This window comes from Lissotriton helveticus, chromosome 1_1 (assembly GCF_964261635.1).
Source record: "Lissotriton helveticus chromosome 1_1, aLisHel1.1, whole genome shotgun sequence".
Classification (NCBI taxonomy): domain Eukaryota; kingdom Metazoa; phylum Chordata; class Amphibia; order Caudata; family Salamandridae; genus Lissotriton; species Lissotriton helveticus.
In genome coordinates this window covers 1,947,063,694-1,947,082,184 of record NC_136057.1, presented here as the reverse complement: position 1 = coordinate 1,947,082,184, position 18,491 = coordinate 1,947,063,694, and the positions used below count along the sequence as shown (strand labels likewise).

At 44.9% G+C, this 18,491-nt stretch overlaps 1 protein-coding gene across 3 annotated transcripts in view; it reads left to right on the top strand.

The window, feature by feature from the left end:
* The window catches only part of LOC144755181 (coagulation factor XIII B chain-like), a 1,011,791-nt gene that overhangs the window by 635,773 nt on the left and 357,527 nt on the right, over positions 1 to 18,491 (top strand). For all 3 annotated transcript variants that reach the window (XM_078643848.1, XM_078643839.1, XM_078643857.1), the window contains exon 14: positions 14,031 to 14,213. In XM_078643848.1, coding sequence (XP_078499974.1) covers positions 14,031 to 14,213 — 183 coding nt within the window. The remainder of the gene's footprint in view (positions 1 to 14,030; positions 14,214 to 18,491) is intronic.

The following is an 18,491-nucleotide window of genomic DNA, read 5'->3' as shown; positions in this document are numbered from 1 at the left end:
CGTTAGGCTTGACGCAACATTGGACAGATAGGGTCCCCCAGAGTATTGCTGGAGCTGCGTCGACGCAACTCCAGCAATGCGTCACCTTTACGGCACAGATGCGTGACGCATCTGTGCCGTTTTTGCCCCACGGTGTAAATGTGGCGCACCATGGGTGGTGGAGCTGCGGCGCACAATATCTGGCGCTTCCCTGGGGATGCGGCAGTTATTGTAAATCTGCCCCTTAGATGTTACATAGGTGACTATGGGTAGTGTGAATCAAAATAATGCAACATAGGCGCCATGTAAATATGGCATGCTCGACTAACGCTTAGAAATATTTCATAGTGCCAAATGAGGGAAATCTACTTCAAAACTGACATAGGTGCAAAAATGCAGGAATGTCATGCCACCTGCAAGTAATAAAGAGCCCCATATGTTTTGACGACTGATATCTGATAAAAGTAATGATACTATCAAGATGTACTACAACGTTTGCGACATATGTGATAATATGAGAAACCACCTTGATGGGAAAATATGAAGTCTCACAACATATATGAAACTTGTAATATGATGGACAGAGCGAAGATATAACTGAGAAGGGAATGATCAGATGTTGGTAATGTTCCATACTATGTATTAATTAAATCCTTCCTTGACACTAATTCAAATTGAAGATCCAAAACAGTTGTCTTCTTTTGTGTGTGATTTCTACAGGCAAGCTTGCCCGACACTTAACTTTTTCTATAATGCACCACCTCAAGTGTTGCTGATCTCGGAAATGCTGCATTAAAGGGGCCGTTGTTCTCAGTGTCCGAATTGCAGATTTATGCTCACTAAGGGCCAGATGTAGGTCGCCCAATACCGGTCGGTAACGGCCGAAATTACCGAATTTCGGCCGTTACCGACCGGTATTTGGCATTTGGAATGTATGTGGCATGATTGTAGGATTCGGTATTTTACTGAATCGGTAACTTAAGGAATCGGTAAATTACTGAATTCTTAACATACCGATTCGGTAAATTACCGAATCCTTAATGTAGGAAGCACTCAAGTGAGTGCTTTTCACATTTAAGGATTTGTTATTTACCACCAACTACAAGTTGGTGGTAAATAACGAAAACCGTTAAAAAAGCAATTTTGTGCTTTTTTAACAGTGCCTCGTGGCAGACATACATGTCCTTAGGGCATGTATGTGTGCCACATGTGCACCCATGCACTATTCAGGGGTGCAACAGGGTGTCAATGTGACATCCTGCCACCCTTGTAAGTCTACCCCCTATTACCGATTCGGTATTTACCGAATCGTAATTCTCATTCATTCCTCAGGGCCTCCAGGCCCATAGGAATGAATGGGGAATACCGAATCGGTAAATACTGAATCGGTATTTACTGAATTTTACCGATTCAGTAAAATTTACTGAATCATTAGCTACATACCATTTACCGATTCTAAAATACCGAATCGGTAAAATTTGGTATTTTAGAATCGGTAAATGATATTTACCTACATCTGGCCCTAGATCTTTTACAGATTTCACGCCTCTTTTCTCCAATGTAGGCTCAACCACATGGGAAGAATAGTATATATATGATGTTGTGGCTCCTACAGTTGGTAAGGTCTAATGTTCTTATCTTTATACTTCAGACAATCCGTTACTAAGGCTGCGTCACAAGCGTGGCAGGACCCACATTTGTGGTTGCCTAACACTGGGGGTAGTCCTGTGACAGTGGTTTGATACTGAGTCTTGGGCAGTTGAGATCTTGTATGCACTAATAAATCTTTCAAACTGCAATTTCTCCTATAGGCCCCCAACGGTGATTGTAGTTGAGGTTCATTGGTGTTAAGAATCTTCCACTTTTTATTGATCACATTCTTAATTTTAGAGTTTAGTGAAGAGTGATTAATGGCACATGTGACCTGATCTTGCGGTGTGCGGGTGGTACCCTGTAATAGGGCATCACTATTATTATATTTAGCCCTCCTAAATGCATGTCTTACAAGCTGGTGTGGGTAGCCGTGATCTAGCAAGCGCTTGTTTAATGCATCTCCATGTTTATGGAAGTCATCCATGCTTGTGCAATTACGACGCACATGCAGAAATTCCCCAAAGGGGATCGAATCTTTCCGACAAGTTGGGTGGAAGCTCTGATATTGTAATATAGTATTCTTAGCTGCAGGCTTTCTTAATAGACTAACTTGTAGTGTGTTGTTTGCTCAAAAAATTAAAATGTCCTAAAAATTAAAATGTCCTAAAATTCCACCTGGTCCGAGCTGAATTTGGCAGTAAACTTTAGATTGCTGTCACTGGCATTAAGCCAGAGGATATACACATGTAGGCTTGCCACATCTTCTTTCCATATGAAAAAAATATTGTCAATGAAACGCTTCCATGTGCAAACATTTTCAAAAAAGGGAGCTGTTTCATTGAAAATATTTTTAAACTCCCACTCACCCATGTAGGTGTTCACTATGCTCGACGCCCCCATGCCGGTTCCCTTAATTTGTTGGTAAATGAGTCCGTTGAAATCAAAAAAGTTATTCATGACAACTATTTCTAGACACTGCAGGATGAAGTCGTCCGGTATATCTCCTGGGGGTCGCTGAAGCAGAGATGCCACTGCCTGTAACGCCTGACATTCAGGTATGCTGGTGTACAACGCCTCAATGTCAAGTGTTACCAGAATGTCAGTGTTGGGGTCATGAGGCAAACCTTCAATTTTGTTAATAATGTCCCCCGTGTCACAAATGAAGGAGGGCATAGTTAAGAGTCCAAATATTTAGAGAGGGGCTCTGTGCTGGAGCCGATGGTTGAAATAATGGGGCGTAATGGAGGGTCAACCACGTTCATTTGCATTTTTGGAAACCCATATAGTGCTGGAACTATGGGGCATGGTTTATTCAGAAAGGTGTATTCTTCTTGGCAAATGAACCCACACTCTAGGGAGTTATTTCTTGGATATAAATATTCAGTTTTGAAAGCTCTCTAGGGTGTGATTTTTTATAGTGCTCCTGGACTGCCAACATTTCCAAAATCTTGTTATTATAATCAGCTTTATTCATAATAACTATGCTCCCACCTTTTTATGTCCGTAAGGCCGATAATAAAGCTTTTTTGACTGACTGACTGACTTTTTCACAAGGTTTGACAATCAGATCATTATTAGATTTAATTTTATCAAGAGCCAGATTGTCTTTCTGCTACAAATTGTATCGTGAGCTGCAGGGGTGTACGCAAAATCTACTTGATGACATTTTGTTGAAAAATATTGACATGAGGGCCTACCATGTCCAAGGTTGGTATGAATACAGATGGAGTCCGCCCGCCATCCTAATGACACCGTAAGTGTTTAGTGGTGTGTCTAGAGCTTTTGGTCCAGGTTTCACTGCACCTGCTGCACCATTCTAATCATGCTGTTAATGCCTGCTAGAGAACTGCACTTGTGACTGTCTATTGAGTAGTAACATTTATCAGTAATTTTCATTTAGTGGGGTCCCTAGAGCTCTTGACCCCAGTGCCACTGCACCTGCTGGACCATTTAAATCAAGGCCCTTTTAACTGTAAGGTGACTGCACTTGTGACTGCCGGGTTAGTAGTAAAATGTAGCAATATTTGGTGTTTAGAGGCAAAGATAACACAATGTAAACAGTAAATGGTATGCAGTGTTAACCAAAAGAAAAAAAGTTTGAACCACCAACACGGATGGGAATGAGTAGATAGACCACAGGAAACAAATAAGAGAGACACAGAAGGGAGACCAGGCTACAACCAATGGAAAGGGAGGAAAGCAATTTGGCAAGCACACAGACTAATTAGAAGTAAGTCCCTTTTAAGATATATTAAAAACAATAGATTTCACAAGCGCTGTGCAGGTGAAACTTAAACAAAGGGAGTAGGTGACACAGTTAATTGCTGCATTTGAAAGTGCATAAACATTTTCAAGGAAAGGCATTTGTTATACTGATTATGACAACCCAGTGAATGTCATGTTGAATTACAAATTCAGCATGAATAAAGAAAAGAGAGTCAGCTTGTCAGTTTTGTTCTTAATTGTTTGCCATACTTTTAACTTTGATCCTATTCCAGTCCATTTATAGATAACCTCTAATGTGATTTTATGCTACATAAAGTAAGGCTGTCTTTTAGAAAGTCATCCTTATGTCCTGTTCACCCCCATTTCTGCTGAAAATGTTACTGTTACTGGTGGTAACTGACTCTGACTGTACCCTGGGCTCTGCTAACCAGGCTCAAGCCCAATGCTTTGTGAAAAAAGGTACATGTAATAGGGTACACTTACAATTGTCAATGACAGGCCCTATAAGTCCCTAGTAGATAATAGGGCCAGGGGGTGAAATCTACTTATAGGTCCCTGGTATATAATGGGGCATGGAGGTTTGGAGGCCCAGCAGACATCCTGCACTTGCATGTGTGCTCTGCTGTGTGCCCGCTGTCCTTTTAAAGGCAGTACTGCCTCGCAGCCTGTCTTTAAAAGTAAATTCACACAATTGGTATTGACAGATCCAATAGGCCTCTAGTACAAAATAGGACTAGGGGGGCTAAAACCCTAGTCCGTAGTATGCCATATGGCTTGAAGTTTAGAAACCCTACAGATTTCTTGCACTTGCATGTGTGTACTGCTGAGTGCCATTTAAAAGGCAGCCTGGCTTTACAGACTGTCTTTAAAAGTAAATTGTTTGCAAACTCGACATTGGTGGTATGGGCTCTTTAAAGGTAATAATCTACCTTATTGTTACACATTAGGCACTCCTGGGGCTCCCTGTGGTTTCCAAATGGTGGGTGTTTATGTTCCTATAAGCATGGACCATATAAAAGATGTTTAGTGAGGAAACACTGCTAATTTCATTGTCCTCATTGTAGATTCATAGCTCCATAGGCTACCATTGAAATATTTTATTTAGATATAACTATTGCTGGGAAAGGAGTGAACATATCATTCAAGGACTTAAATGATTGGTACTGATAAAGTCAACAATTTGCCACTGATGAATTTATCATAAATAGTACAGAAGAGAAGCTATAGAAATGTCTCTTCTGCAAAACAAAATCCAGCCTTCTAGTAGTCGCTGCTGATTGTTCAGCCTTAATAGGCTTAGCCAGGCTGCTTTGATTAGGTGATATGTGGCCTGGCTACAGCAGAAGTTATCTGATGGAGAGAGCTTTGAAGCTGAAGGGGAGGGGTCCTGCTGAGGGGGCTGAATAAATCAATCTGAGCTCAAAAAGAGAGCTGTTCAGTAAGGAATTCCAGGCATACCTACCCCCAATCCTGTGCCTCAGCCAGATAGAAGGCTCAGGACAGGAATTTGCAGAGGTAAGGAAGAGGAAAGCTATTGGAAATGAGCCACACTGTGGGTTGGTTTAGCTAGCTTTTACTCCTCTGGACAGAAATCGCCCATGTTGGATTTTGGAAGTGCAGTGCGTTGTGGGATAAGATGATGCCACACTTTTGAGTAAGGTGTCATGTTCTGCGGTGGCACCCTGCATCTCATTGAACAAAGGTGACCCCCCCACACAATTCTTGCCCCAGAGCAATGAATAAATATGTGAGAGCTGCAAAGTCTCTCAGATATGCTGCCTGAAACTACAAGGAGAAGAAGTACTGCCCTGCTGGAATCTGGATTTGCACCCAAAGGCCTGCCCTCTGAATGACTATGAGTGTTGCACACACTGGGAATACAGCCCTCGGGAGCGTGCCTTGCTTCAAAAAGGATTAAGGAGTGGACTACCTGAAAGCTACAGGCTAACGGAGTGCACCTGCATCATCTCCACCAAGGGTCCGCATCCTGGAGTGTGTCCTGTAGTCTTTTAAGGATTTGGTCAGGTGCATTGTGGGAATTGTGGTACAGAAATCCCAGAGACCATCCAGGAGATTCCAGACCATTGAATTGATGATTTGGACACTTTGGACCTACAAGGAGACCTTCAGTAAGCACCTCCTGAAGTTTGGAGAACTTTTGTGAAAAAGCTTCATGATGTGACCAACCCAACCTCGAGAGTCAAGCCAACTATCTTCAACCATGACCTGGCCAGGATTTCAGGTTTGTCCCAATGAAAGCTCCAGAGCTTCAGACTTTCAGGATTTGACAAGGGCCTTGTGTAAATTCAAGCCTGGGAACCCTCACCGAATCCAACCTGCTGTTGAGGATCAAGTGACATCTGAAGTAAAAGCTCCCGAAGGTTTATAAGTGTGAAGTTGAAATTTTGACCAGGGCCTTGCACTTGGTGGTATATTCACAAGAACGTGTGATAACTACCGCAAGAGTAGCTTAACGCAAATATCAACATCACAGCCTTTCAAAGGAAAATAACCCTGTGTCAAAGTGGAATTCACAACAAGGCGGTAGCATGCGATAGACACCAGATAACACTGCAAATGTCGGCGTGAAAATCAATGCTATGCCGCTAAAATGCGATACAATAACACAAAAAAACCTGCGATGAGGCCAACCGCGGGACAAAAAAGTAGCAAAAACCAGCCACAGGCCTGCTAATCCCACGTGTCTGGCGAGACAATGCACCATAAAAACCCTGTGAAAAATACACCAGAAACAAGCCAAAGCACGTAGCAACATGGATGCACACTGACCCAGCACAGAGGCCTATTCGAACCCCACAGACCACCAGCAAGGAACAACGGGGTTGGGGAAGGCCAAGGAGAAGAGGGAGAGGAGGACGGGGTGCAGACCGCAGGAAAATAAGACCAGCATCACGGAGGTGACAGAACACTACCAGCAACTGACCCACAAGCAGAGGAATCCAGCACCCCTAAACAGTCACAATGTTCACTGCCATATAGTCTGCATGCAAACTAGCACAATGTGCCAACATATATGCCAACACAAAGGCAACACGCACCTCCCCTTCACATCGCAGAGGGGCACACAACACTTGCAGCATAGCACATAATACAAAGCATCAGTGATGCGGGCATATGCACCCGGCCCCTTTATTGGCAGGGCCACATGTAAAATGATGCCTGTGCTGGATGTGTGTGGGGTGAGTGTAAGCCAACTCACATGGAATGTCTGGTGTTGGCAACCACTTGGACATTGGGCACCAGTGCAACACAAACAGAAAACACATGCAATACAGGGTCAACTGATGAGCAACATGGCGTGAGCCGGATAAAGTTCAGAGGACAGCCAACATGCAAACAGAAGTGTCCATGAGTCGCAGTGCACTGGGCTGTGGACACTAGAGATGAGCATGCTCATGTGCAGAAAAAGTCTCGGATTGTGTGCCTTCGATATATTCCTGATGCAGATGCAGTGGGGTGTGTCAGAACTGCATCATATTCACCATCGTCTCAGGGCCCCCACACTGTTTGAGGTGACATACCTGCACAACCGCTCCACAGCACAAAATACAATCAGCTGCAGACAATGGCCTTTCGTGTACTGAGTCACTGGCCCCTGGAGTGCTGAGCAGGGTGTCAGGCCGATGATGGCATCCATGACAGGCCTGATCAACCACGAAGTCTGTCAGGACCACTGCTTTAACTCTGGCAGATGGCGTTTGGAGGTGGTCCTTGCAATGGTGGTGTGTGCCTCCTGCAATTAGCCCTGGTGGGAAACATTCGGGCCCGGGGGCTGCATACAGCGCAAGGTCACAGAGTCATGGCGATGAGGACAAGGCCCACGCCTCAGGGTCCAGCCTATGTCTCTGGAGAAGGGGTCCCGGACTTGACAAGCACAGAGTTAGTGGCCCCATATGCACTGCAGCCGGCACAGGCACCCAGCCACGGGACGGTGAGTTGCGGTGCAGTCAGATCGGCCATGCGACCTGAGCGGGTAACCATCATTGTCCGAGGTGTATGCTTTGGAGTGCTTTGGGGGACAGTGGAAGGTGTCCTCCAGGGACAGACGCCGAAAGGTTTGATTGTATCCGTAAGCAGCAAATGGAGGAGTGGAATGCGACAGCCCGTTGCCACCACCAATTCCGCATCAGCTACATGGAGGTGAAAACTGCCCCCTAGTCCATAGGCTCAGACGCCACCACTGTTCGACCAGAAAGTGTCCATGAATGTCAGGGAACAGACTTAGTGGCACCAGGGCTGAGTGGGGATGCAGACTGTTATGATGCTGGTACACTGATATGGACTCCGCCATTGCTGAATCTTTACTCTGTGATCTAGTGGACCGCAGTATAGGCCGTAGGCAGCGATCAGCAGTGGCCCACAGCCACTTGTCTTTGGCTCGCGATGCACAGCACTAGTGTCACCAGGGCAGTTGTAGATAGTGTACGAACACCTCCGTAACGGTGATCCTTTTCTGTCCGCCAAGTTGCAAAGCGACATCCTCTTAAGCCTCTCCTTCCGTGCAATGGTGTAATCTGCCTTTGCATACTCAATATTCACTTCCAAATCTGTGGCCTACTCGAGCACAGCCTAGGCCGAGAACAGTGTAGGCCGGATGCAGCAGTCAGCGCGGGCCATTCAGTGAGTGTCGCCGGCATAGGTTGGTGGCCCCACCAGCCTGCGTAGTTCAGGTTCAGTGGCACCACGAGTTCGGTCCCCTCCGTGACTGTGACCCGGCTTTCGTCCGGACTGAGCCGCATCTTCCTCTCACTCTTCTCCATGCGACCACTGGTGTGGACTCAGCCATTCGTCATTCGCTACTAGGTGCTGGATGTGAGACCTACTGGTCCGCAGGGTTGTCCTGGTCCCTCATCCACGGCTCGACGGCTGACGTTGGACATGGTTTGTAGCAGCACAGCTCGCAGGATGGCATTGGACAGGGTCTGTGACAGGATGTGTCGCAAGATGTGCATATGGCACTTTGCCTCACTGATCGAAGGTAGTCTGGTGCTGTGGCCGCTGTCCCAGATTTGGGGTCACTGCCATTCAGGAATCAGGACACAGTCTCACATATGGGACCCACTGGGCCGCAGAGGTCGCCGGTAGAATATCTAAATGAGAAAGGAGAAATGTGGGCCAGAGTCGGGGGACAGCTGTGGTCTGAAAGGCTTGCCTGGTCACGGGCCTCAGGCTTTGAGCTTACACTGGCAACTGGTGGGCCCTCCACGACACACACCATTGTCGGATGCTCATTAGTGTGTCCTGGCCACGTAGGGTCGGCCCTGATGGGTTTGTAGTCCAGCGGGCCTGGGTATCGCAGGCACACAGGATCTCAGGCAACTCCGCTAACGAGGACGGCCTCATGGCGGAGTGCGAGGCGCCGCCCCGGCAGAGACGTTGGGCTTTCCGGAAGAGGACAAGTCCCAGGGCTACGTGCTTTTTATTCACACCCCTACGCTGGCTTGGCGTACGGCGGCTCATCCCACTCTGCTCACGTTTACGGGTGAGGCGTAACAGGCAAATTTTCCGCAAGGACCCCCACTGGCTGGGGTGACATGGTTTGGTCCACTGTCCACTACACTCCATTCACCATAGGTTTATGTCACCGTGGATACGGGTGTTCTGCATACTGCGTTTTTTTCAGCACTTCGCCGCCAATCTTGGCATTGTGTACTTTCCCAATCATGGTTCTACTGCATCCTTCACATATGCCTGGTTAACAGAGCATAAAAGCACCATGGGAATAAGAACCAGAATTCCAGCGTGGCAACACATTGGGAACAACAACGTCATACTATTGCTCAACTTAAATTCCAAATCATAGAACAGATACCTAAACAGGAGGGCATAGACAACTCAAAAAGACTTCTGCAGAGAGAAGCGTTTTGGATAAAAAAATTAAATTCACTTTTGCCGACAGGTCTGAATGATAAATTTGAGATGGTCTGCTTTTTATAAATCTAGAAGATCAATGTGTTACAAGCACATAGCCTCTCTCCAGTTAAGATACATGACATCAATAGGCAGAAGAAAGGCAATTCGAAACATAAGTCATGTGAACATATATATGGCATCTCTGATGCAATACCCAACAACGGTAAGCGTGGCTGTAATCATTGCTAATTGTAAATTAGATACATGATTTGTATTTTGAAATGTCATTGACTTGATGTATAGATATGGTATACTACAGAGATAAATGTTTAACTGACTGACGTGGACTGGTCACTAATAAGGTGGGGACACTTGATAAACATAAGTATCGACGATAACGAGGGCGCATTGCTTACTAACATAATGAAACTTGTGGCAACTAGGGATTTAGTTTCCTGGACTGGTTTTGTTGGTTGAGATGGATTGTAATTCTTTAAGCAATTCGGCGAAAACCACACATTAAGATGGCGCCCGTAGTTGAGACGTGAGATAATCTCGCTGGATTATGAACTCCGTTTTAGAGGGGCGGACGCGGTCGCCCCTCTAAAACTCTGCAAACCTAAAGGTAGAGCACCTGCTCCCTGGTACAACGACTCCCTGAAAATCCTCAAATCAACCTGTAAACAGGCTGAGAGACAGTGGAGACAAGGATAATGTAATAACAAGAAAGCCCTCTGGAAAAAGGCACTTCGTGAATACAAAGCCGTCATCATAGAGAGCAAAGCGAATTACTACTGCTCCACCATAGCCAATGCGGCTAACAGTCCTAAAAGCATATTTCAGATTCTGGACAATATTTTACATCCTGACTGTGCCAAAAATCCTATATCTCCTTCTCAGACTCTTTGTGATAGCCTCGCTCAGTTTTTTACTGACAAAATTGAGACTATCATAAATAACTTAGTCTCGCCTCCGCCACATATCCATCCCACCTCTCCCGAAGTCAGCCTCATCAATTCTGACTCCTTGAAGTTAGCCTGCCCTTCCACGAACAGGCTCCGAGTTTTCCCCCTTCTCTCTCAAACTGAATTCGACAAAGTGGCACAAGGCATCACTTCTGGATCTCCCCTAGACCCTTTGCCTCCGAAAATGTGGAAAGCATGTGGACACGAATTATTCCATACTCTCCGGATGATTTGTAATCAATCCCTCAGCTGTGGCTTTGTCCCCACCTCTTGGAAGCAAGCGCTCATCACCCCGCTTCAGAAGAAACCAACGCTCAATCCAGAATGCTTGTCCAACTTCCGCCCCATATCACTTCTGCCATTCCCGGTGAAGGTGCTGGAACGTTGGGTTAGTAACTGCCTCTCAACCCACCTCGAGCAGCATCACATTCTGGACGAATTCCAATTTGGTTTTCGCCCAGCCCATGGCACCGAAACTGCTGTGCTTACCACCATGGAGGAGCTTCGAATGCGTGCAGACAGGGGCCAAGCTGTGGCCTTGATTCTATTAGACCTGTCTGCCGCATTCGATACTGTCAACCATGGGATTCTGCTCGAGCGGCTGAGAGAGGCAGGGATCGACGGCACGGCCCTGATCTGGCTCCACTCTTACCTCAGTGACAGAAAACAGGCGGTATCCCTTCCCCCTTTCCAATCGGCCTTTTCCCCTGTCCCTCACGGTGTTCCCCAGGGCTCCTCCATCAGCCCGATTCTATTTAATGTTTACTTGAAACCTTTGGTCACCCTAATTAAATCATACAACATGACCACAGTAAACTACGCGGACGACACGCAGCTTCTTCTCTCTTGGGAGGGCGAAGATTCCACCCCCTTAGAAGCTTTTCACAACTGTCTAAGAGACACCGCGAGCTGGCTGCACAGAAACTCCCTCCAGTTTAACTCCTGGAAAACCGAGGTTCTGTTTTGCCCTGCGAGCCGTATATCGCGCCCTCTGCCTGCTGAGTTTTGGCCCCCGGAAAACTCTAATAACCCGCCACCGGTCACCAGTGTCCGCAATCTGGGCGTCATGCTTAACCACCAACTAAGCATGGAAACGCAGGTTTCAAGAACAGTCGCTACCTGCTCAGGCCTCATACGCTCACTGCGCAAAGTCCTGCCTCTATTACCATCTTCTGCCCGAGCACTGATAGTCAGGTGTACTATTCTTAGTCGCCTAGACTATTGTAATGCGCTGCTGTTTGAATCTCCTGCGACACTATTGGACAGACTCCAACGAGTTCAGTCGGCAGCAGCCAAACTGGCCCTTGGCTGGACCAGGAGATCCTCGGCCACTGCAGCACTGGCCGAGCTGCACTGGCTGCCGGTGAAGCAACGCATTGCCTTTAAAGCCCTCTGCCTGGTCTTTAAGGCACTACACGGTGCCGGACCCAGGCCTCTCCAACGTCTGTTCTCATGGTATACTCCCACCAGAACACTTAGGTCGACAACTGCCTGCCTCGTGAAAGTGCCCAGATGTAAGAAGGCCAGGACTGGGGGAAGATCGTTCAGAGTAGCTGCTGCCAAGTTGTGGAACAGTCTGCCTGTCGATATTCGCCAAATCCCTCACCTCCTTCCCTTCAGAAAACGAATTAAAACCTGGCTCTTTCCCCCGTCCCTTTAAATTCCTAACCATTGTTCAACTCCCGTCTAAGAACCTTTAGGAGTAGCCAACAGCGCCAGGATACCTGCTAGGTGACAGTCGCGCTTTATAAATATTTTAAATAAATAAATAAATAAAATAGTTACTTATCGCAACACCGGGAAGCGAGTAACTGAAACTGAAACTGTAGCCACTTTGAATAAATACGCAGAGTCTATTGCACCGTGTTACGGTAAGAAGAGCATTCACACGCCACAGCTTTGTATTAATTTTGTGAAGCAAAACCAAGGGCGATGCGAGCAACGGTGATTTATACATTGTTACAGATTCCGTCTTGTGAGGCCATACGATTGAGGTCATTTAAGTCTGGCATAACCGAGAAGCAGGTATGTTCTTGATTCGGTCGCATTGGTTGGTTAAAAGGTTTTTACTGTTCTCAAGGTTTAAAACTCCTATATTCTTAATAACTCACATAGGCAATGATGCTTTCAGTGGCATCGCCATGATGGCAACATAGCAAAGGCAGACTGTGAGTGAGAACTTGTTTAGTACACGCTACACAATGGATGTGGTGGAGATTCTGTTAGAGTAAAGGTTTTGGAATTCACACTACATGACTGACTTGACTTGGACAACACATTTTGACTATGCTTTTGGTGGTCATCACACCTGCTGGAAGGTGGGGAAGCATATAATATGGACACGCAAACTGAATTATGGTGTCCACTAAGGATTAACATTAACTCGTTCCTTGCATGCGTCGGCCAACTACCTCCATAGTGCTGCGCACGTCGGTTGGCCGACCCGGCCCCCCCTGTGCAAGGACACACCCTCACCGCGGCGGATTTTACGCCGCAGTTAACGGGTTAAAGTAACTAATATTTTTGGTGGTAGGATATAATGGATTTTTATGTTGCTGTACATAATGCCTCAGTTGAGCATGGAAAGCTTACATTGTGTTTCATCAACAGGTTTTTGCCCCTTCCGAAGAGACTGCCTGTCCCGAAATGCATTGGAAAAGGGAGAAGATTTATAAATATTTGATTTACTGTCTGTTAAAAACAGTAATTGTTTTGTAACTGTTTTTGTATATAAATGAAATATACAATGAAAATAGTGTTAATGAAATCCACAAACATATTATACTGGTAGTTCAATGAAGTATATCAAAACAGCAGTGCATGCTTGAATCCAGGTGATACAAACCTGGCCACAATAATATGTATTAGTACATGCTAGGCAGGCATATGGCAAGCATAGCATGCAAATAGGGTTTACTCTGATTCACTAAATTAAAACAAATCTAAAAACTTTTTTGAGAAGTAGGAGCGCAAAATCTCCCTCACTCTACTAAATATTTTCAGTCGAATCACATTAATGTAGCTTCCCTAGGAATCTCCTGCTTTGAAGAAACCCTACTCCATTCATACACACCTTTCATGTGATCATCTATTATTAAGGATGCTATGATAATTTCCAGGGTTGCTCTTTGTCAGGGCTACTGCATAGAACCAGACAGACCCATTCACATACTATGATAAGATGTTGTATTATTTCAGGAGATTCCGGGGATATGTGAATTTCAATACATTGTATATCAGTTCAGTTTGTTTGCTAGGATTCAGATTTGTATAACTTTCAAAGAGATGGATTTGGTACCGGTTATATAATGCAGGTATAGTTTTTGCCTCAAATATGCCTTTGTAAATCTTGATGCATGCTAGTACATTACACTTTTCTTTATTTTCATTCAGCTCCTCCTGTCTGCTCTAGACCACCATTGGTTCCCCATGGAAAAATTGTTGGTGATGTGAAAAATGAATATGATCCGGATTCACCTATTGAATATATATGCGATGAGGATTATGCTCTGGAAGGAACAAGATTGCTTACTTGTACTGGTGGAACATGGTCAGGAGACGTGCCACAATGCATACGTAAGTACAGAAATACCTCAGGATACTAAACATATTGGACAGGATGCACAAATATTTCGCAGGGAATACTCTTGTAGTACTTCAGTCTTACTCCTGAATTCACGAAGTGAGTCAGGTTTAAACGAGGGTGATTCCTCGCTAACTGTTAGAATCAGCACTACAAAATGTAGTCTCACCTACACATAGCAAAATCTTTCTGAACTGTACCAAACATTTTGAACCATTCAGTTTCATTGATTGGGAAACATGTAGGCCTTTAGGTTTTATTATTACTGTAAAATGATTTGATTGCAGCTGCAACTGAAATGCAACAGCATACTGTGAAAATGCTCTGGAATTATAAAGTGTATTTTTATCAGTTTTAGCCGACACATGGAACTGTGCTTTGCAGATGAAATGAGAATGTATTCTTGGAGAAAGCAGAACAGTTTAAATGTGTCAGTAGTGGCCAAAGGTACTCAGTAGGCTAGTGTGTAAAGTATGTGATCTGAGCCCCACAAGCCTTTGGGAAGATTAGGTTAAATCAAATGACAGGTGTGAAATGTTTTGATCTGGTATCTCTCATATCTTTTATAGGTAAAAGCATAACTCACACAAAAACGTAACTCAATAGGAGACTATTTCAAGCAGAAAATGTATTTCTACACGAGGTGTTCTGTTCAAATCAGACTCCCGAGTGCAAAAAATCATGCAGATGTAAACTCATAGGTAACACGCAATTCAGAGATTACTGGTATCACTGCCATGTAATGAAAATTGCCCTCAGTCGTCGAAGTCAGTAAGACTTTATCAGAGTAGATTAAGTAGATTCTTACGATTTTTTCCACATACAATCTGCATGTGGATTTTAGATAGACTTACAAATGTCATTGATGGGAAGTGAGCGTCTACAGGTTTTATAATTTAGATAGGCATCCAAAAAGAAATGTTACATTTTGTAGACTAAAGTGTAAGTTATTCACTGTGTTTACACTTCAGTAGAAAACTGCACAAAATATAATCTTGTATTGGCTCAACATAGAAAATGACTTTTATTATGTTTAAAAGGGTCCCATGTGCAAATAAAATATTATTTTGTCCAAATGTGTGTATTTTGTTTTTTGCAACATTTCACTGATCCAGCCCTAACGAGATTCAGGGTTTTGCACTACCCTACTGGGCCATGTTAATTACTCTTAGAGCTAACTGACAGTTCATACACCTCCCCTGGACAATAGGCCCTTTTGAGTGGGTGTAGCCTGGTCGAGGAAAAGGGTTGGGTAGATAGGTCAGCTAACACTCATTGGCAAACCTCAGCATGCCCTTCTTAGAGGTACAAAAGGTAAAATAGGCATAACTCTGGTACCAGTGACACCGGGAGTTCCCTTTGACGGCTTGTAGGGAAGAGACTAGTTTTGCAGTGTTAGTTTGAAGTGGAGCTAAGTAGCAGAGAGAGATCTTTCAGACCGAAGCTTGATTCTGTCATCTTGAAATTACCCAGAGTGCGGTTCAATGGTGTGGACCAGTCTGTAAGCTGTTCACAGGATGTTCCAGCTACTGGTGGAGAGGTGATGTTGCATCTTTAGAATTGACCAGAGACACCAGCCTTTTAGAACCCTTCACAACCTCTTTTAAACCTCTGTATAAGGGAAAGGTTAAGAGGGAGAGGGCCAAACCATAGAAAAGTAAAAGTAACTGACCCAGTGCCTGGATGAACCACAGTCTGGAGTGGAGGGATACTCTGTACTTGGATCCTTGGACTCTAATTGACTCAGGCATATTTATTGTAGCCTTGTAAATAAAGCCCCCTTTCACACATTACTCTGCGTGAAAAAGGAGTTTCATGGGTGTTGCTGCAGATGTTTCCATGCAAGACCCATTGGTTCTGACGCATTCCAAGATTTACAAGGTTTTATAAACCTGGGAATGCCTTAGATTGTATGACTCCCCAGGGGAGGCATTAAAGTGGTGCAGCGAGGAGAAAAACCTTTATTCCTCCTCGTTTTTTGCTCTTTTTATGAGTGCTGCATTCTGCAACACACATAGAAGGAGGAAAATGTGACCGATTATTGCTTTTGTGCAGCAAGGTGTCTCTTCCTACACAAAAAAATTCATCCCTGCACCTAAGACACCCTTGTACCATGGCGCAAGGGTGCCTGAGTTGGCACTACGCAGCCAGTTGTGTTTCAGTGCAGAGGAAAGCACAGGGATGCATCGTATTGCTGTAAATACGATGCATCCCTGCACTTTCCTAATGGCGTTGCGCGGTGCAGCAAGATTCCTTGCAGCGCTGCGCTGCATCATTTTCTACTAAGTATGCCCCTCTGTCTCAAGGGTTAGTGGCACGGGCCTTCCAACTCCCTGTGGGTCATTCTATGGATATTTTCCGTGATGCATAATGGACACCAGGTACCTTGTACAAGGCAAGGATGCGGTGTTGCTTGGTGTGTGCATTTGTGCCTTGAGGGCCATGGGGTGCTGTTGCTGAGTTTGTTTGTTTGGGGGCTGCTTGGGGTGCTGTTGTTGAGAAACCCTGGGCCAGCAGAACACTAGGGTTTGGTAGCAGTTTCTTGAACCAATTGATCAATGGAGGAGACTAGTTTAAAATGAGCTCCATCAATGTAGAGTCAAAGAGCCCCGAACTGGCACACTTGGTGGCATGTACCCGACAGCAGGAGCTTCACAAAGAAAAACTCATTTTACAGTGCTCAACCGGGCAGGAGCAAGTCCTCTCTGACTTTGCCACTAGATGCAGCCTGTCCAGAAGGAACCACAGCTGCTAAGCCAAGCAAAATTCTTACTACATTCAGTAGTTTACTAATTAAACTCCTGGGGAGGGCCAGTTCCTTCGACACCAGCTGGAAGGAGAGTTTGTGAGGCTCTGTGGAGTCTGACTTTAAATACGTTGCCATCGGACAAAAGGCAAAGCACTGATTAAAGAGTGATTTAATATGTGTTTTTTGTTGCCTTGCTGAGTTCTGAGTTTCTAGTCCATAGTACCTCCTCTGAGTACGACTTGGACTGGCCGACCTCTCTAACCCTGAGAGTCCTGTGCTATAAAGGATTATTGGTTCACAGCCTGGGGATCTGCAGGATGGGATGCTGAGACACTACTGGTGAAACACTCCAGTTGTTACAACTGGGGTCCAGTACCTTCTGGCTGACATGGTACCTTCTCACCCAGATTTCTCACTGGTACCAAGTGAGTTTCAGCCCTGGGCAGAGCTTAGGCACTGGAAAGAAATAGAGGACAAAAGAAGAGATTTGTCAACATTATCAAGTGATGGCAAGGCAAGAAAAGGCATTAACAACCCCCTCAAAACAGGCCATACTGTGAACAGAACCTCAGAAAAGTGTATGTAACCCAACAAGCATTCCCAAATAAACAAGTCCTTCAACACAGAGCCTACCATCTACAGGCAAGGCCGATGATGAGCGCGAAATCTCTGTTATGGAGGCTGTTTCATGCTAGCTATTTCCCTACCATTTATTTGAGAAATCAGTGGCCCCTGAACCAGACAGGCAGCACTCACAACCACAAGTACCTGCAAAATAAGCCACAGCACATACAGCACACCAAAATACACCTTCAGGTAAGGATGCTGGGCAACCATATAAGGAGCACAAGTTCCGAAGATGCATGGAATAAATAATAGAGTTTGACAATCAAGAACCGCTAGAGCAGTGCCCTATTAGACTATATCCTCTAGGTGAAACATCAGCCTTCTATGCTGCAATCAATCAAGCCCCCTCCCAAGATGGGCTCATTCAGATTATAGCAAGAGAAACATGATTCCCTTCTATAAATAAATAAAGAATTGTAGGTAGAGTATAATATCAGTCCATGTTAAAACAGTTTAAAAATAATTGGTGAACATTTCACACACTGCATAACACTCAAGGTTAAATGTAAATATAAAGCTGTTCCCCCAGATCTCATTTGCATCAGATGTCATAAACCTTCACATTCATTGGCGAGAAACATAGCCCATTAAAGAGCAGTTAATGAAAGTGCTACTAAAGGCCTACCTCTAGATGAAGAAAGCTGGTACATGGATGCAGCTCAAAAAAAAGATTTATAATGTGCCCCCAAAACTTAATGGCCATTGAATATTCCTCGGCACTCATCAGCCATTATGAGCAAATCCAATGATTTGAAATGGAAGAGCTCTTACAGCATTATCTTGAACAATATCAAATTTGGTGTGCCAAAGTTGTGGCTGAACAGAAAATAGTTTTACGTTGGTTGGTAGATGCCACATTACCTCCTAGATATACCTTACAAAGGTGAGCATTTGT